This window comes from Abrus precatorius, unplaced genomic scaffold (assembly GCF_003935025.1).
Source record: "Abrus precatorius isolate BTA unplaced genomic scaffold, Abrus_2018 Scaffold2, whole genome shotgun sequence".
NCBI lineage: Eukaryota > Viridiplantae > Streptophyta > Magnoliopsida > Fabales > Fabaceae > Abrus > Abrus precatorius.
Window position 1 is genome coordinate 21,539,288 of NW_020874362.1, and position 26,450 is coordinate 21,565,737.

The 26,450-nt window shown below is 33.6% G+C and overlaps 1 protein-coding gene, 1 non-coding gene and 1 pseudogene across 2 annotated transcripts; 1 reads left to right on the forward strand and 2 right to left on the reverse strand.

The window, feature by feature from the left end:
• Positions 1 to 6,129: 6,129 nt before the first annotated feature.
• Positions 6,130 to 6,576, reverse strand: LOC113859610 (protein MAIN-LIKE 2-like). The gene is made up of 2 exons (XM_027492338.1): positions 6,550 to 6,576; positions 6,130 to 6,504 (listed from the first exon to the last, which is right to left on the reverse strand). The coding sequence occupies exons 1-2, from the start codon at positions 6,574 to 6,576 to the stop codon at positions 6,130 to 6,132; spliced, it is 402 nt and encodes a 133-aa protein (XP_027348139.1).
• Positions 6,577 to 22,075: 15,499 nt separating this feature from the next.
• Positions 22,076 to 26,278, reverse strand: LOC113859611 (annotated as a pseudogene).
• LOC113860369 lies at positions 25,908 to 26,012 on the forward strand. Its single transcript, XR_003503822.1, has one exon. It is a non-coding gene; the product is annotated as a small nucleolar RNA R71 (small nucleolar RNA).
• Positions 26,279 to 26,450: the final 172 nt, after the last annotated feature.

A 26,450-nucleotide genomic window follows, 5' to 3' on the forward strand; every position in this document is an offset into this window, starting at 1 on the left:
ATTAATGTTGAAAAGTATTTGAATTAAAAAGATTAAAATAGAATTAGGACAGAATGAATTCTAATAATGAATTGAAATATTTTAGAAATCAGACAAAATTTTAATTGATAGATTTTTTTAACAATAAATTTTAATTTTAGTATTCTAATAGTATAATTATAATTATTATATTATTATAGATTAAATATTAAATTATGTTATTTATATAAATATGTACAAAATTTTAATTGATAATTTTTTTACGCTAAGTTTTAATTGATGGCTTAATGATTAAAATAAAGCTTTTTTAAAAAATAATTATCGAATTAAAACAAAATTAAAATTTATTCCCTGTCTGGGGTGTTTTTTTGCCACGTCAGCATGTATTTCGATACCAATCAGATGAAAATAATTTTTTTTTATTTTAAATTTAATCATTTCGTCTAAAAGAGGGACGAAATACGCTATATGGTGACATCTGTCACTCAATTCGTATCTGTCAGAGGCGAAACAAAGGACAAGTGTCTTAATACTACAAATTTGTCTCAATCCAAGATGAAAATATAGGATTTGAACACGTGTTTGAATCTTATAAATTTGTCCACAAATAAGACCAAAAAGGGACTCATTTCGACTCCTGTCAGGACGAAAAGCTATCATTTCGCCTACTTCCCAGACGAAAGCCCTTTTATCCCACAGTCCTTCCATTTTTGCTCCACCTTTTTATCCAGCGAAAATTTCATATATATAATGTTTGAAATCTGGTCAAAATCAGCGTGAAAGAAAGGTGGGTCGTGAAATTGAAAGGGATATCTTATTTGAAAGTGATTCCTGTAGTTTGAAGCAAATTTTTGAGGTTAGTAAATTTCAAATTTTTTTTTAATATTTTAGTTATTAAAAAGTTTTAATAATTATAAATAGAAATAGTTAAAATTTATGAATATTTAATAAAAATATTTTTGTGTATATTAAAATTAAAATTTAATATTTTAGATAATTATAAAAAAAAATAAAAGTTTAGTAGATATTTAATATAAATTTGTTTAATTAAAAAAATAATGTTATATTTATTGTGAATATTTTATTATATATAAGTTGAATATGTAGTAAAGATATAACATTTTTTATAATATAAAAATGATGTAAAAAATAATAATATGTTTGTGTGTTACAAATAAATTATTTATATAAATAAGTATAATTGTAAATAATTATTGATATGTTTTTTTTTATAAATGCAAGATGGATGATATTATTATTATTGTATATTGGAATGGAAAAATTGTTGTTGGAAACGAAGGTGTGACATTTGAAGGTAACAAAAAAATGATAAAGATAAGAAGAGGGATAAGTTATATGAATTTAAAGAAAAAGATTCATGACAAGTTGAATCTTAGTAATAATCATGTCATATCTAGAATAATTTCTCGTTTTATGGTTGATTCAAGCGCTAAACAATACAATGCATTGGATATATGTGATGATAAAGATATTGATTGTATGATTAGTGCGTATCAACAACAAAGTATTACAAGGTTTATTGAATTATATATGAATATTGCATTTGGTGAAAGTTCAAGAGGTGGGTCGAATATGTTGGACTTAAGCTTATCAATGTCACCGCCTAACCTTATGGAAATGGTCAATATAAATGTTACAAAAGGTATAAATTATATTGTTATAATATTTTTTTAAATTTTTTTTAGTGACAACATATATTGAATAAGTGTTTGTATTTTGAAGGATGTGGAGATTTATACAATTATGAAGATAAAGATGATGAAGTCAATAGTGATGATGAGACAGATGATATTGATGAAGGACATATTCCTTTAGACAGCTCGTCAGATACGGACATTGATGGTGATTTTGATTCAAACTTAAATTTACAACAAGAAAATGTTGGAGGTAAGATTTAAAAAGTAAATTAATTAAATTATTTATTTTATTTTAATGATGAATATTGTATGTTTAAATGTAGCTGTAGGTGAAATACCTTTTTGGAATGTAAGTCCACACTACAAATCTATTAATTGGGACCACCCAGACCAAAAATTGAAGCAGAAGAAATTAGTGAAGATAATCCATGGGTTATTGGAGATTCGTTACATGTGGGTTTGTTATTTAACTCAAAAGATGAAGTTAAAAATGCCTTAAAACAACATGCAATGAGAATACATCAGAATTATTTTGTTGTTGAGTCAAAACCAACAAAGTTGCATGTGAGGTGTTTAAACCATAACAATGGTTGCCCATAGAGAATAAGAGCATCATTGCTAAAAAATTCAGTGAAGTGGAAAATAACAAGGTGTGGGGGTAAGCATACATGTTTCAACCCTACAATATCTCAAGACCATACCAAACTAGATTCAGATTTGATTTCTTCATGAATAATTGGTAAGTTTTGAATAATCTCTGATTTCGTGATGTATTTTCTCTATAAAGATACTTACCAATTTTTATTTTTGTTTTGTGTAGGTATGGTTAATCTTGAACCATCATTGCCTATAAGTCTAATTCAAGAAAGGATGACAACTCAATTTGGATATAAAATTTCATATAAAAAAGCTTAGAAGGCAAAACAAAAGGCGATTGTAAGAATATTTGGTGATTGGGATGAATCATATGCTACATTGTCAAGATGGTTAGAGTACATGCAATTTCATGCTCCAGGTTCTATTTATAAGATTGAAACGAAGCCATTTGTTGTTGGACATCAGGAGGACAACATATTTAAAGTATTTGAGCGATTGTTTTGGTGTTTTCATCAATGTAAAGAAGCATTCAACTTTTGTAAACCTATTGTTCAAGTAGATGGAACATTCTTGTATGGTAAGTATCGTCACACATTGTTAATTGCAACAACACAAGATGGGAATAATTGTGTCCTACCACTTGCATTTGCCATTGTTGAAGGGGAGACTCTATCAGCATGGGAATGGTTTTTGGCAATGATTCGTGTCCACGTAACAACCAAGACAGGAATATGTTTAATATCTGATAGGCATCAAAGCATCAAAAGTGCTGTTTCAAATCCACATATTGGATGGAAACTTCCTAATGCATACCATGTTTATTGCATTCGTCATATTGCGAGCAATTTCAACCATAGATTCAAGAACATTGAATTGAAAAAACAACTGATAAAATTAGGTAACATGATTTAATTCATCTTTGGCTTCCTGTTACTTTATATTTATTTGAATTGTGAATTCATGTAGAGCTTGTACATTGCAGCATATATACCTTCAAAGCTTGTATTTGAAGAGAAGTTGAGAAGATTCCGCACTGAATCACCAGAAATACAGAGGTGGATCGACAACATATCGAAGGAAAAGTGGGCTTTGAGTCATGACGATGATGGATGCCGTTATGGACATATGACCACAAATTTGTCAAAGGCTGTTAACAAGGTATTGAAGGGAGTAAGAAACTTACCTATAACTGCTCTTGTCAAATGCACTTACGGACGAATGGTTGAATATTTTGTGAAGCGTGGAGAGGACGCAATGAATGACTTGAACCATGGTAAGCGGTATTGTTCAAAACTAATGCTAAAAATGCAGAAAAATCAAAAGGAAGCATCTTCGCATCAAGTGAGATGATATGATATAGCAAGAACAACATTTGAGGTTAAAGAGGCCTTTAATCCTATCACGCAAAAGGGTGGTAATAAATGGACTGTTGTTCTGTGTAGAAGATACTGTGAATGTGGGAAATTTCAGGTATATCGATTTCCATGCTCACATGTGATTGCTGCCTGTGCATCAGTAAGTATTGACTTTTGGCAATATGTTGATGATGTTTACTCTGTGCAAAATGTCGTTCATACAGATTCATCACAATGGTTCCCCTTGAGAAATGATGGTAATATTCTTACACGCAATGAGTGGAAGTTAGTTCCTGATGAGACAAGAATCAGAGGTAAAGGAAGACCAAAATTATCTCGCATTAGGAATGAAATGGATTGGGTTGAGTCACAAAATAGAACCCGATGTAGTAATTGTCATCAAATTGGTCACAATGTACGTCAATGTACTTCTATATCACCTAATTAGTAGTATTGAAGAGTTTATGTATGAGACAACTAGTCATTTGTTAACTATCAGTATGTGGGTTTGTAGTTTATATCCTTGGCATTTATATACTTGTAGACTCTATCACCTTATTTCTCTTTATAAGAAACATGAATCACATAAGTAAATGTAAATCGTACGATGAATAACATAAGTAAATGTTCATGGAACGATGATTAATATGAAACAAACTACCATATGTCATAAAACATCTAATAAAGGTACACAAAATATGTATAATTAGTTTATACAAAAACTCAAGCTCTATCATCGTGCGGCTGGTCGGGCTGATGTGGGGTCAATATGCACTCCCTAGGCTGATCTCTAGCTCCACGATGTGGGTTACGATGAACCTCTGCAGGTGGAACATCTACGGTTGCTTCGAAGTCACCATTCAAATCTATTCCATGACTATAAGAGGTATCATATGCTGTCCCAATAACTGCATCTGGTGCTGGTGCTGGTGGTGTTAGAATAGGTACATCATATGGAAGCGGCGTCAAGAATGGTGATGGACATGAGATATAACACTCTGTGGTCAAGAATGGTGATTGAGGAGTCTGTGGTGGATGCTGGGTGGCCTGAGATGAGTGAAAATATGTAGGTGCACTAACAGGCTATGTGTGGAAAGGAAACTGTGAGGGAACAATACTTCATCAGAACGCTCAGGTATAGGTGGAAGAGACCAGTCTATCGCATGTACCTCTGTGCGTCTACGCTGTAATCCACTGCCTTCCTTACGGTCCCTCGATTGACAAACATCTACAACTGGATCCTCAGTACTGCCACTCTATATTGGAGGCTCAGATGAAGAAATAGATTCCATAATACGGTTCAAATCATTCTTCAAAACTAGCATAGATTGACACAGGTCTCGCATCTCATCAAAGGTGAAAGAATCATGGCCATCAGTCATCAAGTAGTGGGCTCTCTCAAGTCCATTGCCCTATAAAGCTAAAAAAATTGTATGTTAACAATGTCATTACAAATACACATAAGTAAATGTCTTAAATAGTTTACACTTACAAGTAATGATGAGACAGCTGCGTCTCTTGTCATCCAACGTCTAGTGTGAGCTCTATACCACCGCATATACTCTGAGTTGAAACTTAGCTGACCAATCTGGGGGTCATTGGTCATGACCCAATCTCTCCTTCTCTCCCAAATGTCTAATACATCCCTCAGCTTCTCTTACCAATTCTCTGTTGCCTTCACACGCAGAGTTAAGTCATGTAGTGCATCTGGCTGATATGGGGCACGAGGTATATGTTGAACCATACCAAATTGCCGCATTACTCGATCTGGTTGGTGTCACTCACACACCTGAAAACATATCAGAGGCACGACAACCCTCCACAACTCCATCCCCTCACGACATATAGCTGGTAACGAATTAATCAAATCAATAGAATATGGTTGCCAAATTATCTGCATACAAATACACATATTTAGATTTATTTTCATAATGATAACTAAATTAAAATATGACTATAACATATGGCGTGGGTGTTAATCCAGGTTTACCTCTTCACCACTAAGCATGTCAAATTTATATCTATAATAAGATATGTCTTTCCTCCCTTTCTGATTCCTTTGATTGGCTAACCACCTACAAAAAGATATAGATATTGTTTATACAAAAGGTATGTTAAACATATTAAGGACATCAATATTTAATATTACCTGGTAGCATATGGAAGATGGAGTCGTGTGTGAAGCGGGTTTCCAGGAGCTACAAATGGAAATCTATCCCATGCCCACATCACAAGTAATGCAGCTAATCCACCTAAACTATGCCGATCAATATTGGTGGCCATACACAGCTCTCTATACAAAAATCCCAATATTGCAAACCCCCAACTATATTCACTAGTGACAGCAAAATCCTGAAGTAAAGGTAAGTACCTCACTGAGACTCTACTGCTGGAATGATCACTCAACACAAAACCCCCAATCAACCGCAACATATAAGCCCTAGCAAATCGGGTGATCTGTAAAGGATTTTGTGCATGCATTGCCACATGGGTAAAATGTTGGTCTAGCCAACTCGTCTTCAAGAAGCTACCAACAAAATCTACACGTGATGGTCTAATCCCAGGCTCTCCTCAACAATATCAGCATAATTACCTCCAATAGGTGCTATCACAGGTCTTCCATCAATCCGTAAGCCTAACAACACAGATATATCCTGCAAAGTGATCGTACACTCGTCTGGAGGCAAGTGAAAATGTGTGTCTCTGGCCTCCATCTCTCTACTAATGCAGTGATCAACGGGGAGGTCTAATGGAAACTGACATACGTGAGCAATCCCAGTAAATCCCTCAAGTTCTAAATGTGGAAGGATCTCCTTTGGAACACCATCCAAACCAACTGGAATAAATTGACTCTTCCTAACCTTCAAAATAGGATGATCCCGACCATCCCAAATATGTTCAGACACATGAATATTCTATAAATGCAATAATGAAGGATCATCTGATCTAGGATGAATGACCCTATTCTGTTCTGAAGATGAAGCCATCTTCGCAAAATATAAAATATAACATTGTCAAAATTTTAAACTTTAATATAAATTATACAAAATAAATTTATAATTTAATCATAAATAATAATACATAATTATTATTATAATTATTTTTTCTATATTATTTAATATCACTCTAATAACTTCAATTACATTACTAAATTTCTTTTTTCTACCAAGATAATAATTTTTAATGATTAATAACTTAATCTCATCTTATTAGTATCACACTAAAATTTAAATTCAATATATACACTTATTATTTTATCATAAATAAACTTATATAATTCTAATTATTTATTTTAAATTATTTAATATCACTCCAATAATTTAAACCATAATTAACTATAAATAAATATATTTTCTTTTTTAATTATTTAATTAATTCAAATTTTTGCTACTATAATCTTTTTATATGAATGTATATGCTTAATTTTAATGCTCTCAATTTTGACCTTCTTACCATTTTTGTAATTATCTATTCATTAATCATAAATCAATCTTTTAATTTATATTCTTAAATGTTATTTAATCTAAAAAACATAATTTATGTTATAATTTTGTTACACTTTTTTCTATTTATTATTTCTTATATAATTAATCAACCATAGAAATATTTTATATTTTTCTATTTTCAATTTTATTTAACTATTTATTATTTGATTTTTAATTATTTTTTACAATTTTTATAATTTTTACTTCAAATTCTATTTATTCTAAATGTAAACTCTAATTTTTTTTCTTAATATTACTATCAAAATTTAATTATACAAATTCTGATTATGTTGATATTTCTACAAATTTTTAATCTAATATTACTGTAAAAAAAATTATTCAGCCTTTTACTATTATTAATAAATATAAAATTTAAAATTTTTTCAGAAATTGAAAAACCTGGATGGATGAGGAGGGGGTGAGGGACGGCGGTAGGGGCGGACAACACCTTTTCTAGCGACGGTGGGTTCTCAACGACGGCAACAACTCCACTGGACCGTAACGTCTCTCCGGCAATGACCTCCTATTCTCCGTTCTCCCAACTTTCTCCAAGTTTCAGAACAACAACACCACAAATCACTCTAAACCCAATAGATCTGGACAGTTTTGTGCAATGTATCACGAATCGCACTCAAAACTCACTCTAAAATGATAAAAAATAACCTCACCGAAGCTCTAGATCGTTGTTAATGGCGATTTGTGGGACAGAAGAGGAGAAATGAAGGAGGAGCGTTGGTGACCTCCTGCTAAAGGACATGTGACCCAATCAACGTGTTTCGTCTCTGCATCAGACGAAAAGATGCTTTCATCTGACGCAGAGACGAAACACTTTGATTGGGCCACATGTCCTCTAGCGAGAAACTTTATTTCAAAATATTTAACCCTTTTCGACTCATCCTTATACGAAACCACTGCCACGTGTTCTGCTCCCCGTATTTCGTCTATCTTTAATACGAAATGATCAAATCAAAAATAATCAAAAATCATTTCGTCTGACTTTTATACGAAACTATAGCTGACGTGGCCCAAAAACGCCCCAGACAGGGAATTATTTTCTTTTTTACATTATTTTGAAGATTATTTTTTAAAATTGTATTATTTTAATCTTTAAGCCTTTAATTGATACTCTAATAGTATAATTATAATTATTATATTATTAAAATATAAATCCTAAACTATATTATACACTATATATACATATATAAAATAGTTTTTCTCAATAATTATATTTATATTAAATTATTACAAACAAATAAATAAATATAAATTATAAAATAATATAATTATTTAATTGGGCCAGCCCAATAGGCCTAAAAGGCTTTTTTTAAAGCTTAAGCATGTCTTCTTTATTTAAATAAGCTTTTTCAAAAGTCTAAACCTGACCTTTTTAATAAACAAGTTGAGCCGGATTAGGCCTTAAATAGGTTAGGCCATAGGCCTTCAACGGGTGACCTGACCCATTCTCATCCCTACACTTGATAAGTCTATAATTAGACCTTCTTTTACAGCCTATATATTCATATTTGACCTTTATTTTATTTGAGTTTTACACTAATTTATATATTAATTATGCAGTTTGGTATAAAGAGGCCGCAAGTGGATTTTGGGTGCATTATGAGCCTAAATTGATAGAAGATTAGAGCTTCGCAGTAATCAGTACGCTCAAAACCATTCAATAAGCACGGGAGTGCTTCGAGCCCATGCACGGTTGTGCTTAAGGGCTTGCACGGTCGTGCTCATCTACGGGAAGCTCAATTATGAAGAGTTTTTAGGGTTTTCAAATCTTATAAAATGGAAGATCTCAGGCATCGTAAAGGGACCATTTTTTACATCTTGACTTTGCCTCTAGAATGCATCTGATCTCGTCTCTCTTGCACGGGATCCTTAGCACATGCTTGGCGAGACTTGGAGCTTCAAGCGATCATACTTGAAGACCAGGAACACATTTCATACTCTAGTTTGCTATTTCTTTTTATTATGACTTTGTTTATGATTGTTTTAGTTCTTTTCTTTAGTATGAATAACTAAGTCCATAGCTAGGGCTATGGGAACTATTATTCATGAATTTATGAAATTTTGATATTTGAATCTAAATTTGATTTTCGCTTTGTGATTAGATTTTATCCTATTGCGCTTATTTCTTAATCTTAATTAATTATATCGTCAGGCGACCATACCTCAGGGTAAAACGAGACAAAGATTAGGTGGACCAAACCAATCTTTCTTTTCTAATCGTTATTAAATTAACAAGTTGGTAAGCTCCTAAAGCTTTCTTAAATTAATGTCTTGCATGACCATTGGAGATGTTAATTTAGAGAAAAGAATATTAATATTGCATGACCATTGGTTATTAATAGTATTTGTATGAATGATTGGTAATCACAAGGAAATTGGATTTAGAGTTAAACATAAAAGATTGAATGAGAAAACTCATATGCCCTAGGTTCCTCTCCGATAAGTTTAACCACGACGTGCATTGTATTCCTTGCTCTTAGTTTTATAATTGGTTTTATAAATTCTTGTTTTTTAATTAATTTTGTATCTTTGAAGCTTAAACAATTGAATTAGAAAATTCTTAGTAATTGAAAATCAATCCTTGTGGGACGATAATTTGAGAACTTAATTTAAGAACCCTTTATTACTTCTCGATGGGTACACTTGCCCTCCGAATAACGCTCAAGCAAAAATCTCAACAAATGTGTTAAAAAAATTTGTCTGGCTTTTTCGCTCAAGCTAGAATGATTTCATTTTAGCAAAAATCCTCAAATAAGAGGGTATTTAAGTAACTTTGACATTTTAAACTTAGATTACAAGGCAAGTAACCATTCTCATCTCACTTTTAGTTCTCTTACTCCCTTCCATAGTTAAAACACCTTTGAACTTCAAAACCTCTCTTAAATTCAAGCTTAGACATCATTTCCTTTCAACTTCTAGAAGAACTTGGTCTTTCGGACAACATCTTCCACCCAATACTTCTACATAAATCATCTACTCAAGGTAAGGAGAATTCTATCCCATCAATAAAGTTATACCTATATGATAAGGGTGAATATTTCTATATGTGTGTGTATTGTTTACTTCTATGAGTGATTACATGCGTCTATCTTAGAAATCTAAGTTTTAAAATGAATTTTTGAATTGATGAACTAGATAATGCATGTTTTATTGATCATTAAATGAATGACATATGATTGATTAAAAATATACGATTTAGACTGAGTCCAGATGTATTCGACCTTCGACATAATTTGTTTAACTGAATGATGAGAAATAAATGGAGGAAAAATGTATTATCAGCCAATATGATGACGAAAGAAATTAGTGTAGATAGTTATAGAGATACACTGAAAGTATGGAAGATGAAGCTTATTTTGAAATCTGAAGGAAATATAGTGTGATGAATATTATTCGTGGTTGTGCAAAATGTAATAAGAGCAAAAGTATCACAAATCACACACTTATTTCCTAACTAACACTCCTAATTGTACTTTTGCTAATGGGCCCAATATTGTACACATTGTATTTGTGTGCATGGGTTAACCAATGACTATTCACCTACATGTGTAAGACCTTATGAAATTCAAGAGGCAAAATTAACTATAATCATAGTGCACGACGAAGTGCGTACGTAAAAAGAGAATGACATTTGCATTATTTGGTTTTAGTACTCGTGTTAAGATATTGTTGATATGTTTCTTATTGTGTTTGTTGCTGTAAAATTTGAAATTGATTATTTTAGTTATGTTTTAGAGATAAGGATAAAACTTATCCTTACTTACATTTTCAAGAAGGAAGAATGACTACCCCTCAGAGACCAATTAGTCTGACTGAGTGGAGTTTTGAGAGTAAGCTAAATAATGTATTTAGGAAATGACAAAGTCTGCAACTGTAAATTTGTTATAGTTAGCGAGTATGGATCCAAAGATGTGTTTTCTGTAGAGATCACAGTAAGGTACGATATTCCCTTTGGTTACCCTATTAGTGGTAGGATCCATCACACCCTCAGTTTGTATGTACATATAGAGACAGTTAGAACACAAACTACGATGAACTACGTATATACCTTCCATGACCATGACCATGACCATTTGGAAAGATCAGTCAGTTTTACTAAAGAACAGATAATTGACACAGACGTCACTGCTGATACTGGAGACCATTACGATGGAGACTTGACACAAGAAGAAATGAAATAAATAAAAGGCTGGTTTGGTGAAAACTGATTAAGACTATGGTCATATTCTAAGAATTTTTGGGGTAGGAGTGATATGCTTATTAAGACTTGATGTATTTTGATCTTATAATTATTTAAATTAAGTCATAATGTATTTTTTTTATAACTTGTAAATATTGTACTCTTGCATTTACATAATATCAAATATGTTAATTATTCATCGTTATTCAAATTTCATTTTATTTAGCAAGTTGTATTGTAATGTGAACCGTTTGATTATATTTTAAATTCCTTCTTTATTAGTAGGACTAAACTTTTTTGTTGATCAAATGATGAGAAATAAAAATTTTAGAATTTTATTAAATTTTTTTATTATGATTGAGAAAGAATTAATTAATGAATTAGTTAAAATTTTAAATTTTTTACTAATTATAGAGGAACAATTTACCAATTAAGAGCGTTACACTTTCTTTCAAGAATGAGTATTAAATTCATGTTTTTGCTTGAGTATTAAATTTTATTTGTTGTTATGCAAATTTTATTCTATGCAAGATTGTTAACAAATAATTCGTTAATTCGTGATGAATTCTTGTAATGTTATTTCATCTTTCAATACATGTAAATCTAAATTATAGAACAATATTAGAGTTAAAGAAGGGGAAAAAAGGGGGGGAAAGGAGAAAATTAATGAATAGTAAAATTTGATTCCTATATGATTTTGCATATGGTTTATGATTATATAATATTGTTCAACTATATAACTTATATATGGGAAAAAAATTTAGAAAAATTTATAAAAAAATATGAGACTTTGGATAAATTATGAAAATATGAATTTTTTTTAAAAATTAAGCTAAAAAATTGTCAATGTCAATTTTTATATTTATAATTTTTTAATAGTTTTTTAAAAATATAGTTAGTGACTTTTAATACTTTATAATTTTATTTTATTTTTTTGCTAATAAACGGGGCTTAAAGCCTTACAACAACAAGAACTTAAGTAGTACCTCTAGGGTACCAAGAACCTATAGCATCTAGAAATAAAAAAGGAAGTAAATCTAAAGGGGCAGAATTCAAAAAATAAGAAGGCATCCTGCCATCAACCCCAACCTTAGCTAACCAATAAGCACAACGATTGGCTTCTCTAAAAATATGGCTAAATCTAATAAAACGAAAATGTTTTAACAATTTTTGAATCTCACTAATTAAAGGAAACAAAGGATGATTACAACTAGGGTAATTAACAATAAGAGAAATGGCCTTAGTAGAATCGCATTCAATCCAAATCAATTGAATCTTTTCCTGCACTATCATCTTGAGCCCCCAATACACTCCCCACTCGACAACAATACGAGGACAAAAAACAAGGGCCCTACAAAACCCAGCCAAGAAAGAATCTTCCTTTACAATCCCAAATAAGGCCTCTGCAGCCAACCTGGCCAGAAATAGGAGATGAGGCTCCATCCACATTAAGCTTTAGCTCAGACTGAATAGGGGCACTTTATTTGACTTTGAGAATCCATCACACCAACATCCTGATTTAACCTGCCACAAAAAAGAAAGAAATCAAACTCATGAAAGATGTTATGTAATAAGCTTTTAGCGGAGGAATGCTGGTTCTGAAAAAATAGCTAGGTTCCTATTTCTCCATAAACTCCAAAGAATTATCCCAAATAACACATCCCAGTAAGGATAATTATTAAAATTCTGGGCATCTAAGTTATATTCCAGCCAACCATGCAAACCTAGGCTAAAGAAAGAAGCCCAATTTTCAGGAAGAACAATAGAATTCCAAATTTTTTGGACAAACCAGCAATCCCTGAGAATATGGATGACAGATTCAGCATCCTCACTGCACCTAAAGCAAGCATTAGACTGAGTCATTCCTCGTTTGCATCTTTCCACATAGGTTAACAATCTATCATGAGTAACTTTTCAAACAAAAATAGAAACTTTGGGAGGCCCTCTCCATTTCCAAATTCTTTTAAACACTTTGTTATTGATATGCTCACTATCTCCAAGATTAGAAATGAGACTACAAGCTGACTTGATGGTAAAAATGTCATTACTAGAATTTTTCCAGAAAAAAAAGATCTTGACCCCTAGAATCAGCAGCAGGGGGGATTTGGGAGATGATATCAAAAATATTGGCAGGCAGCAGAGATCTAATTCTAGACCAATCCCAATTATTCTAGTAAACATTTAGAACAACAGGCACATTCTTAGAATACTTAGAGATAGGTTGGGTGATATAAGTGGAAAGTTTTAGGAGATCCACAATCCAACTATCCTCCCAAAACCTAATAGTTTGACCATCTCCAAGTATCCAACCTAAACCACTAGAAAAGGAGTTCCAAACCGTCAGCAAACCTTTCCAAACATGAGACTGATTGTGGTTAGATTTAGAAAAGGGGATTTACCAATGAAAAATTTATATTTCTTACTTAAAACCTGAGCTCATAACTCATTAGAAGATTTAAAGAGTCTCCACCACAACTTCATAAAGAAAGCTTGATTGACCATACTAATATTCCTAAATCCAAGACCCCCTTTATCCTTAGGTTGGCAAATTTTATTCCAGCTAATTAGGTGAGGTTTTTTATTACCTAAGGAACCCTAAATAAACTTCTTACATATAGTATCAATTTCATTGCAAATGGGAATGCCTAAGTCCCAAACTTATGGGCTTGATTAAAACCTAAGCAAGAGCAAATATCCTGAACTAGGACAGGATCACTATTATTAGAAAAGAAGATAAAAGATTTCGCCTGATTGACCGTTAAACCGGACGCAACAGAGAAATTATTAAGAGTATCCCTAATAATTTCAGCATTAGTTTTATCAGCTCTACCCACTAAAACTATGTCATCAGCAAAAAATAGATGGGACACCTTAGGGCCTTGATTACTAAAAGAGAAAGGAGTCCAATTGCCATCAATAACATGGTCCTGAATTAAGTGACCTGATCTCTCTAGGCAGAAAACAAAAATATAAGGAGATATAGGATCTCCCTGTCTAATGCCTTTAGAAGGTTGAAATTTCTCAGTTTTGCTATTATTCTAGTTAATGGTCATAGAAGTAGATGTTATGCACTGATAAATTAGCTCAAAGAACTCATTATTAAGGCCAATTTTTTAAATTGTGTCTTTTATGAAATTCCACCGTAGTTTATCATAAGCCTTTTCAAGATCCAACTTAACAATCATAAAACCTTTCCTATTTTTTAATCTACTGAAAGAATGAACTAATTCCTAAATCACTAAAATATTGTCAGTCCCTTGCCTGTTTTTTATAAAACTAGTCTTATTAGCTAAAATTAAAGTAGGCATAATTGCACTCAATCTATTAGCTAATAACTTAGTCATAATTTTGTAACTCACATTACACAAAGAAATGGGCCTAAAATTATTAACATATTCAGGGTTTTCTTTTTTGGGGATAAGGGTAATAGATGTGTCATTAACCGCAACAATCTTGTGGGGATTTTTAAAAATATCAAATACAAACTTAAAAATGAAAGGGCTTAAAAATTCCAATTGATTTTAAAAAAATAAAGCATGAAAATCATTCGGACCAGGGGCTTTGAAATTTCCTATACTAAATAAAGATGCTTTAATCTCTGCACAAGAAATATTAGAATTTAAAAGAATAAGATCATCCTCCCTAAGACTAGGAAAAATAATCTTAGTGTGAAGAGGGGAACCTGATGGCTCCTTATCACAATAAAGCTCTTTAAAATAGTCAACAACCTGAGTTTTAAGCTTTAAGGGGTCATACACCTAGTTATTTCTGTCATCCTTAAGAGCTTCGATTAAATTATTATGCCTACGAATTAAAACAGATTTATGGAAAAAAAAAACTAGTATTTCTATCTCCTAACTTGAGCCAGTTAGACCTATAATGATGAAACCAATAGGTTTCTTCCTGATTCAGAATTACTTGGTATTCCCTCCAAAGGGACTTCATAAGATTTGAAAGGAAAGGATTATCACTAATTGCTAAATTATAAGATATACCCCTAATTCTATTTAAAATTCTCCTTTTCCAGTTAAAAATATTACCAAACACTTTTAAGTTCCAATCAGAGATGTTGTTTTGGAAAGAAGATATATTTTCAGTCCAAGATCTAGAGGCAATCCAAAAATTCTTAACTTGATTGGGAAAATCACTATGAGTCAACCAGTGAGCCAGAAATTTAAAGGATTTATTAGTAGGAACATATCTGGTTTCATCTCTAATTCTTAACCATAACCCATGATGGTCAGATTTAAGCAAAGGTAAGTGAATAAGAGAGCTGTTAGGAAAAATCATACTCCAGGAATCACAAACCACTACTCTATCAATTCTCTCCTTCAACTATCCTTTAAGCCAAGTAAATGGGTCCCCTTTAAAACCCAGATCTTGTAAGCCACAGGTATCAAGACAGTTAGCAAATTGATGGATTAATTTCATATTAGCTGGTCTTCTCCCAACTTTCTCATTTTCATAAATGATTGAATTAAAATCCCCAACTCCACACCAAGTTTTATCAATATTTATACTAAATTCAAACAAAAATTTCCAACAATCAGCTCTCAGCCCCTCATGAGGGCTAGCATAGAGGGCAGACAAAATCCAATCCCAATTTCCCATACAAATATTAAGGTGGACAATATATTTATTTGTCTCTAAAACCTTAACTTTCACTCTACTAGTATTCCAGCAGCACCAAATACCCCTGGAGAAACCCATAGCATCCACTCTCACTTCCCCATCTAAATTAATTTTTTTAATGACCCTATCAGCTTTAACAGAGCTTATTCTAAGTTCAAAAATAGCAATGAAATCAAGATTGTGAAGTTTAATAAGATCATTTATCATTCTGTGGAAAGTTTTACTCCTAGCCCCTCTACAATTCTAAAAAAGATAATTCATAAAACTAATTATTATTATTATTATTATTAGCATCTTTAAGATGCTGATGTATACTTACATTTTCAGAAGGTACCACACCAGAATCAGTAGACTCCTGATATTTATTATTTGAATTGTCAAGCTCTATCAATAAAGGCTTATCAGGCGGTTTGTCAGTAGGTTTGTGATCTAAAAGCCCTTGATTCCTACCTAAAAAATCATAACTAAAACCCACCAGATCTTGGATAGAATGTCCTAACTTCGGGTCATTATTTATTATGTTCTAAAAGTGTTTCATTAGTAAAAGAGTGTCCTGAACTTTATAATTATTAAGATTTTTTAAGTTTATTTGATCAGACTGAGGGATAACTATAGTATCCTGAGAGCAAGAATTATCTTTCTCACTGCTCCTTTTGCCAATATTAAGAGCAGAACTATTTTTATTAGATTTCATAGCAAAATCACCAACCCTGGGTCCATTAGAAAGTTTAAAGCTTGGCTTGTGATTCACAGGGTTCTTAGAGTAACTTGTACTCTTATGTATAGAGTCAGTCATTTTAGTAATAGGCATGCCTAAGTTTTCATTCTGATCTAAGTTATTAAGAACTTCAAATCTAAAACCTAGATGACTCTCTTTTTTCTTAGCCTGATTCATGGAAGATCGAGTAGAAGGGGAAGAATTTAATTTTTTTCTTGAACGATTTCTTTGCTAACATCTAAGGACAAAATTGTTCCTTAGCTTTCTCAGATACATTATCATTATCATGCATTATCATATCGTTACCAGTTTTAGGACTACTCATTATTTGACTGTCAATTTCCCCTGTGTCACTAAGTTTATGGCCCTCAATCTCCAAAACTGTTTTAGTAGAAGTAAGATTTTCACTACATTGCTCCTATCTATGACCATACTTATCATAGTAGAAACAAATAAGGTGTAACCCTTCATACTCTACTTTAAATTCTTGACCAAGAACCTTAAATGTTGGTATCAACTTTTTCCTTAAGTCTATCTCTATACAGATCCTAGCAAATTTACCCCTGGCTACTAATGAGGTGTGGGGATCAATCTTCAGCATTGATCCCAAACAATTCCCTATCTGCCATAAGAATTTGTTATTGTAAAGTTCAAGGGGAAGGTCAAGAATTCTAACCCAAACCGCTATCTTCTTAAGGTCATAATTTTTAGTTTTAAACAAGGGTCTCCATCTCTGTACTAGCAGATAGTGATCCAAAATTAACCAAGGCCCTTCAAAAAGAGCGTGTTTTTAATCTTCCATATTTTCAAACTTAACGAGGAAAAAGTCATTATTTAAATCAAGAATTTTCAGAGATCCATGTTTACCCCAAATATTACTAAATTTTTGGTCTAAAAAACTAAAATTAATTGATTTCCCTAACAGCTTAACAACAAGGGTAAATTTCTAAGGAGCACACCAATCTTCGTAATCCTCTAGAGGTATTTTTAATTTAGGACACAGATCTCCACTTTCATCGTTATTTTTAGTATCATCCACAACATCTAAAGCAATATTCAAATCATCTAACACAGTTTTAATAATTTCTTCATCGTTTAAAACTAGATCCATCTCGTTTGACTCTAAGACCTTATCTTTATAGATGAAGTTGTAGAATAACAGGGTATAGAATGCACCTGGATCGATTCTGGAGTCATAGCGACTACCTCTTCTTGCATGCAGAAACTCGACACTTCTAATGACACCCCTTCGTTCGTTTTGACTTTTTTGGTACTTCGATCCATGAGATTTATCTTCTCTTTGGATCGCTTCTCAGCCTCATGCTTCTCCATGACCTCTAAGCTCACTAGACAAAGGAGCTAGAGTCTTTATCCTTTCTTCAAAATAAACCAGCGTCCTCCCCGCGATCAAGAAAACCGACGCGATCGTTGTGGACTTGCTAGGGTGAGAACCCTAGCAGCGTCGCCTGAGCCCTCTTCTCTTGAAATAAAAAAAAAAAGTGAATCTTGGAGCGTTTCGCGAGGAAACCCTAGTGTTTAATACTTTATAATTTTATGAATAGCGATATTTAAATTTTATATTTTTATAAATTTTTAAAATATCATATTTTGATATATATTATTTTTAAATACCATTTATAAATATAAAAACAACCTATATATGGCATTATTATTTTTCTTTTAGTGTCACTCTTCAATCACAATTTTTTTTAAACAAGATATGTAAGGTCTTTAATTAAAGGTTCAAGTTGGATCTTATAAACGTATAAATAGATTGATAAAGTAACATAGCAATAAAGAGATAGACCAAGAGATAAATACGAAAGACACTTTGACCCTTAAAAATACTTAAAAACATTTACCCTCTTAGAAGTACAAATATGTATAGGAAACTTCAATTTTTTAGTCATTTTTCTATCTTTAATTAGCACATGATCCATCCTTAAAAACAATGAGTTGTGCACCAATTTAAAATCTAACAAAACCTTCAATAACCCAAATTAATCCCATAAAATGTTGATTTTAAAAAGACAAGAAAACTAAAGTATCTTACGTTGATAAATATTTAGGTGCGAGTTAAATAGTTATTTTTTAAGGATCAAAGTATCTGTCTGTTTTATTCTTTTTTTCAGAGACCATTCTACACATTTATTCATTTCCTTGTTAAACATATCGATATGATATCCAATATAAATTATATATAAAAACAAGTCATTGCTTATTTTATTACAAAAATAAAATATTTATAATCAAAGTATCTCGGGTTACAGTTAGGTGTTAACCCGAGAAAGTTTAGTGCATGGAAGGGTGTGTTAGAGGCTCTTTGATGATGGTCTATTTCGAGGTGTTTAAAAGATTTGTCGTAAATCCTCATCAAAATTTAAACAAATTAATATAGTACTAGGGTAACCCTAGATTGTCTCCCATGAACATTGGTTATTAATCTTCATTAAATATGTTGAAGGCATAAATTAAACAAGCAATTAAAATAGGGGGTTTTGTGGTTTCAAATCAAAATAAAAAGCAATGAGCAAATGAGTTTAATTAATTCAAATAATAGAAAACAGCAATCCTTAGTTCATCCACATAGATTCTATCCTCATTCCACTCAAGATTTAACATTCATCCTCTCTTCTATGAATTAGGTTAATTTAACAAGCGAAAATCAACCTTATGGTCCCAACGAAATTACGCAATTTGTTAGGCTCTAATCTCTCATCCCAAAATTACGCAACCTTAGAATTAAACCTAGGATTAAGCAACCCTTAGTTTAGAATCTCCTTAAAACGAAATTAGGGTTAATTGAGCAATACCTCCCTCATTCACCATTAATTCAATTCAAGAGACAAAGAAGAAGTAATTCATGAAAGAAAGGAATTATATTATCATTAAATTCAAGGAACTGAAGAACCCATGTGAATTCACTAAGGATTACACAAACTTAGCCCTCCATGGAAATGGGGGTCAAAAACGCAATTGGGAAATGCAGAAAACTCATTAACATTAATGTAAAAGCAAGAGAAATGAGAAACCAAACCCTAGGTTGGACCCTTGGCTGTCACCCAAGGTTGCCCTAAGCTCTGAAAAATATTCTAAATTGAGTAAAGAAGAGAAAAGGTTCAAAAAGTGTAAGAACTCCTACCCTAATTTGGTAAAAATCTATTTATACTAAAGCTGGCGCCCTCCAAAGTAATTACTCTCATTCTTTTATAGTAAACACGCGCAGCATCAGTTGAGTTTTGCCTCTCTGGAGTGATTACTATGAATATTCATAGTAATCACGCGCAACACTGGGACATTTTAGACTCTCTGGAGTTGTCACTATGAATTTTTGATAGTAACTACGCGCAGCACCTTCAATTCTGCATGCTCTGGAGTGACTACTATGAATATTCATAGTAACCACGCGCAGGTTTGGTTGATTCTGGGCTACTGTAGTTGTCACTTTAAGCTTTGAAAGTGATCACTTTGGTCCCTTTGCTGGAAGTGGCTTGCTGTAGTTGTCACTATCAATATTGAAAGTAGTTACTTTCAACTCAAATTCCTCAAAATCCAATAATTCTTCAAAATAAGCTTGGGGATTCCTGCCATATTATTCAAATGATCAAAATATGTAAAATAAACTATCTAAATTCATGTAAATTAACAAAAAACTAAGAAAGCTATATTATTTAGCCTAATTGGAATATTCATCTTATTTACACTATCTAAGTCTATTCTTTTCTATAAAAAGTAATAAATGATGTATAAAAATGTAGTAAAATGTGGACTCATCACAACCCCAAATTTAAACTTTTGCTTGTCCTCAAGCAAACCAAAATTCAAGGACTAAAGTAAAAAAGGTTGGACTTATCCAAAAAAATTTTCTCAAAATTTTTCTGTTCCAATCTTTTAACTCTAATATGCACTTTCTCCATTTTAAAATCATGGAGTCATTCAACAAAGAAAGCACACTCATATCAATTAATTTTATGCAAAGTCCCATATAAGTGAAACAAAAATTCAACAAGGTTCATCATACTTCACACAATGCCAAGAAATTATCTGGCTCACAAGGTGGTGTTTCACTCTTCACTCATCAGTGTTTCAAGCTAGGTATTTTCCCTCAACACATGCAAATTGCTCTACCCTACCATATGCTTGCCCATATTCTCAATCTCCTTTGCCTTAATACAATGATTTACCTATCAAAAGGACTTGGTTGGTCACAAATAGGGATAGGTAAGGTTCAATTTGATCAAAGAGGGTCAAAAGCTCAGGTGGATTTTCAAGATAAGGAAATCCTCTTGAGTGAGTGAATACAACAATTAGAATGCATCAAATGAGGTAGCCTAAGAGGTTCAAGCATTTTTCACCTTGTTTTTCATCTTTTTTTTTTTATTATGTGAAGATCTCTTCAATCTCATGGACCTTGCTTCATTTTATTTTCTTTCCTTTTTCATTCTTTCTTTTATGATTTATTGGACTTTGGCAACCACTTTTTTTTTTACATGTATTTTAACATGTATATTGTTCACCACCCCAAACTTGAGAGGTTGCTTGTCCTCAAGCAACTACCATCAAATTCAACACCCCAAACTTGGTATTTGCATTCACTCTTGATGTTACTCAAAAGAAATATGTTCTTGATGGAAGAGAAAAAAAAATGTTTTAGCAAACTAAGTTTTGGCAAAAGAAGAGGATGTAATGCAATAAGGTGCAAAGGTGGGCAATGGTGAGTGGTTGTGTGTGTGTGTAAAGGAGGCCTCAATCATCTAGATAAAAAAAATTGCATAATGCATATTAAATTAACAAGCAGGGCAAGTTCTAGAGAATAGATGCAAAATTACATGAAGCATACACACAGAAAAATAATTAGGGGCTCAATTCTCTACCATGGTAAAAATGGTGATAATTACTTAACATCATGTGAGGATAAATCACCTTGCAAGAAAAGATATTCAGCATGGCATGGAGATAAAATTATTTACAAAAGTAGAGTGTGTTCATGAATTGAATGAAAATTGCAATAAGAGTCTAAGATTGGGATTACAAAATTTGGTTCAATTAAAAGAAAAAGAATAAAAATATATTTTTGTATTTTAATGTATAATTATGCAGGAAAAATGAGGTTAAGAGTACATGAAATAGAGGTAAAGAACTTCACCCCCCCCTTTCATGAATGATAATGCCTCAACTCACGGGCAAAAAAATAATGCTCCTCTTGATGGAACTAAGGGCATTCTCTGCACAAAGAGATAATAAATTCAGCACTAGCAGAACAAAATAACTCAAACTCAGATAATATATATAAATAGCATGAAAGAGTTAAGTTGTTGTTCAGAGCAAAAACAATAAAGGAGAATTAAAGGCAGGAAAAATAATTGAAAAAGTGTACTAATTACAGGGAAATTAGCTTAAAAGATATGTACAATGAAAGAGAATGTTAAATAAATAACAGAAATAAAAGTTTAAGACTATATTGCATCCTCATCAGTGCTGGAAGAGAGGTCATCATCATCAGCTGCATCAGTATCAGTGTCCTCATCATCTCTCTCTGCTGCTGCTGCCACTGGATCTGGTACCTCTTCCCCTGTAGAGCTGCTATCTTCCTCTTGGCCCTGGATGCATTCTTCCTTGGAGTGTTAGCCATGACTCGGGATTTGAGTTCAAATGCAATGCAAAAGTGCAGGGAATTGACGTTCAATTGCAAGGAATTCAATTCGAGGGAGTGGGTACTCAGGAGATTGGAAGAAGAGTAAAAAATTTCTCAGAAATGAAGGGTGAGAGTGAACGTGAAAGGGTCCTATTTATATAAAAATGTTGGGCGTGGTTACTCTCAATAATCATAGTAGCCACGCGCAAGGGTTTTATCAAAAATGGGGTGCGCGTGGTTACTATGAATATTTAAAGTAATCACTCCAGAGGCGCCTTGTTCAGTTGTTTCAAAAGAGGTTGCGCGTGGTTACTATGAATATTCATAGTAACTACGCGCAACAAATGTTCAAAAATTGGTCTCTGTAGTGGTTACTATGAATGTTTAAAGTGACCACTATAGAGGCGCCCTTCATGGGTATTTTCTCAGAGTGCTGCGCGTGGCTACTATGAACTTTCATAGTAGCTACGCGCAGACCTATGAATTCAAAAACTTTAAAAGTGGTCACTATGAAAATTGAAAGTGAGAACTACAAAGAGCAAAGTCACATACCTTGGTGGAAAGTGACCACTATGGCTTGGGAGAGTGATTACCTTCATGGCAAACTTCAAAATTCTTTCTAAAGTAAATGCTTGGTGCCATGGAAATGATTATTCCTCCCTCTCTACTTGGACTTCATGAATATATGCACAAATTGAGTCCAAATACAGCAATTTTTCCTCTACAAAAATTCTGAACAAATCATCAATCAAATAATGAGTCCACAATTCATGATTAGTAATACAGCTTAAATGAAAGGATGCTTATTGAAATCAAAAGAGTACTAGAAAGTGCTATAAAAACTGTGAGTTGCCTCTCACAAAGCGCTTCTTTAACGTCACTAGCTTGACGTGTGAAGTGATTTACTCATGACAAGGGCTTTGGTTGAAGGAAATGATAGGAGAGTACACATCCACCTCTTCAATCTCTTCCAAGGGAATTGAGTTCTCCAAAAAAAAATGCTTCAGGCGATGTCCATTCACTGTGAAACTTTTGCTAGTGGATTCACTCTTGATTTCCACTGCACCATTAGGAAACACTTGTGTAACTGTGGATGGACCAATCCACCTAGAATGCAGCCTTCCAGTCATGAACTTGAGACATAAGTTGAATAGAAGCATCTTTTGACCAATACAGGACTCTCCTCTACCTATCAATTTATCATGATACTGCTTGGTTCTCTCCTTGTAGGTTCTTAAGTCTTCATATGCTCCTAAGTGCAGCGCTTCTTGTTCTTGGAGTTGTGGCCTCCTTTTCCTCTTCCTCTTTCTCTTTCTTTTCCTCTGAAGCTGCTTCACTAGTTTAGTCCCTTCTTTCAACAGAATTTTGTGCATGCACAGGAGAGGGATAGTACCAGGAATGTCAGCTAAAGTCCATCCAATAGCTCTCTTGTGCCTTTTAATTACTCCCAACAATACCTCCTCTTGATCGCCTTCAAGCTTGGTGGAAATAATGACCGGGAGCTTCTCATAATGTTCTAGTAGGGGCTTCAACTCCAATGTGGGAGGTTGCTCCACAGAAAGAAGTGATTTAGCACTTTCATTTGACAAAGTCTCTGCAATATTCAAACCAAAGGCGTTAGATTCAACTATACTTGTTGTACTTAATACATCACATTCTAATCCTATAGAATTTTCAGGTTCATCAACGTTGAAAGTAGTAGAACTTGCATTCAAATAATCAGAAATCTCAGCACAAATGCCACACAGAGAAGAACTATTACACGATTCACAATTGGAAGTATCTACACAATAAGAAAAATTAAGGAGAGAGTCTCCTCCTAGAAATTCAGACAAACTATCATCTATTAATTCATCAAGATGGTTAATGTGGAAAACAGAGTGTTCTTCATTTGGGTGCTTCATAGCACCCAGTATGTTAAAACGGACAACACTGTCTCCAAACTCCATAGTAAGTGATCCGGCATGCACATCAATCTTCGTTCTCGCAGTCTTTAAGAACAGTCTTCCCAAAATGATTGGTGCAACACTATCCATTGACTCTTTCATGTCAAGGATGTAAAAATCAGCTGGAAAAATGAGGTCATTCACCCTCACTAACACATCCTCCACAAGTCCAGCTGGATGTGTTATGCTCCTGTTTGCTAGCTGGATGATGACACCTGTGGGCTGCAATGGTCCAAGAGACAAAGATGTGAAGATAGATAAAGGCATAACATTAATAGATGCACCTAAATCAAGCATGGCATTATCTATCATATTATTGCCTATAATGCAAGGAATAGTAAACGTCCCTGGATCTTTGCATTTCTCAGGCATGTAAGTTTTCTGCCTCTCAAAAAGAGCTGATACATTCCTCCCCATGTTCACTCTTTCATTACCCTTTAGCCGCCTTCTATGAGTGCATAAGTCTTTAAGGAATTTGGCATACTTTGGAATTTGCTTGATAGCATCTAACAAGGGGATATTGACTTCAATTTTTCTGAAAGTATCCAGAATTTCTTTATCAACCTCTTGTTGCTTCTTGCTGGGCTGAACCATTCTTTGAGGGAAGGGAATAGGAATGGACCTCTCCTCTTTGTCTACCACTTTTGGTTGACATGGTGTGGGCATAGGTGCAGGCCGCTCTTGGCTCTTAATCTCTTCTCCTTCACCTTTTGCAGCTAGAGTGCAACTAGGATCCTTCTCCTTAGGCATTTCTGGCTCTTGCATCACCTTACCAGATCTCAAGGTAATGGCACTCACATTCTTTGGGTTGGTTACAGTTTGTGCAGGAAGATTGCCTGAACCTTGAGATTGAAGTTGATTCAGGGATGAAGCAAGTTGACCCATTTGATTCTCCAAGGTCTTGATACTTGCTTGAGTTTGTTGCTGGAAGGCCTGACTCTGTTGCTGGAAATTGAGATTACTCATGGTGAGTTGCTTCACAAGGTCTTCCAAAGATGACTCACTTTTTTGAGGTGCAGGAGCTAGTGAAGCGGAGGCTTGATGGTGTTGTTGAGATGAAGATGATGGATGGTGATGTTGCTGGGCTGAATATGGCTTGCTTTGTCCAGCTTGATGCGGTTGGAAATGGTTGTTAGTTGGTTGGCTAGAGCCTTGATGTTTTGCATTTCCTCCCCACCTTAAGTTAGGATGGTTCCTCCAACCGGGATTATACCTATTGGAAGATAAATCCCAGCTTTGTTGTTGCTGCGCTGCTGAAAAGGAAACTTATTAGCATAAATATTAGCAGCATAAGCTTGAGGATTACCTTCCGAAGATTCAGTTTCCTGCAATGTGGGGCAACTATCAGTGAAGTGATCCATAGATGAACAAATCCCACAAAGCATTGCTGGAATGGATGAAGGTGGAGGTGTATATGCAGTAGAATTCTTTTGAATGGATGCCAACTGTTTTACCATAGTAGCCAACTCATCTAGTTTATGCTCCAGCTTGTGTGAATCTGAAGTTTGAATTTCATGGACACTCCGGGACATGATAGAGTTTTGCCTTGTAGCAAACTGTTGAGAGTTAGCTGCCATATTCTCAATGAGGTTTCTAGCAGCTGCGGGAGTCTTGTCAACTAGGGCTCCCCCACTAGCTGCGTTGATCATGCTCCTATCCATTGGGTGTAAGCCTTCATAGAAGTATTGGATTAGGAGTTGGTCACTTATCTGATGATGGGGGCAGCTAGCACAAAGTCTCTTGAAACGCTCCCAATATTCATACAAACTTTCCCTCTCCAGCTGCCTAATACCACATATTTCCTTTCTTATTGAGGCAGCCCTTGAAGCAGGGAAAAATTTTTCCAGGAACAATCTCTTGAGGGTGTCCCAACTTGTAATAGAGCCAGGTGGAAGATAATACAACCAGTCTTTAGCCAAATCCATAAGAGAAAATGGAAAAGCCTTTAATTTCACATGCTCTTCAGGCACACCTTGTGGTCTCATTGTAGAGCAAACAATATGAAATTCTTTGAGGTGTTTATGCGGATCTTCACCTGCAAGACCATGAAATTTAGGCAAAAGATGGATTAGGCCAGTTTTAAGAACAAAAGGGGCATCCACATCCGGGTATTGGATACATAAAGTCTGGTAGGTCACGTCCGGTGCGGCAAGCTCCTTAAGTGTCAAGTCATTTTATGCCATTTCTAAAGGTTCAGAATTTAAAGAATGCAAAGATGAATATATAGAAGATGGAGAAAATGGTGAAGAT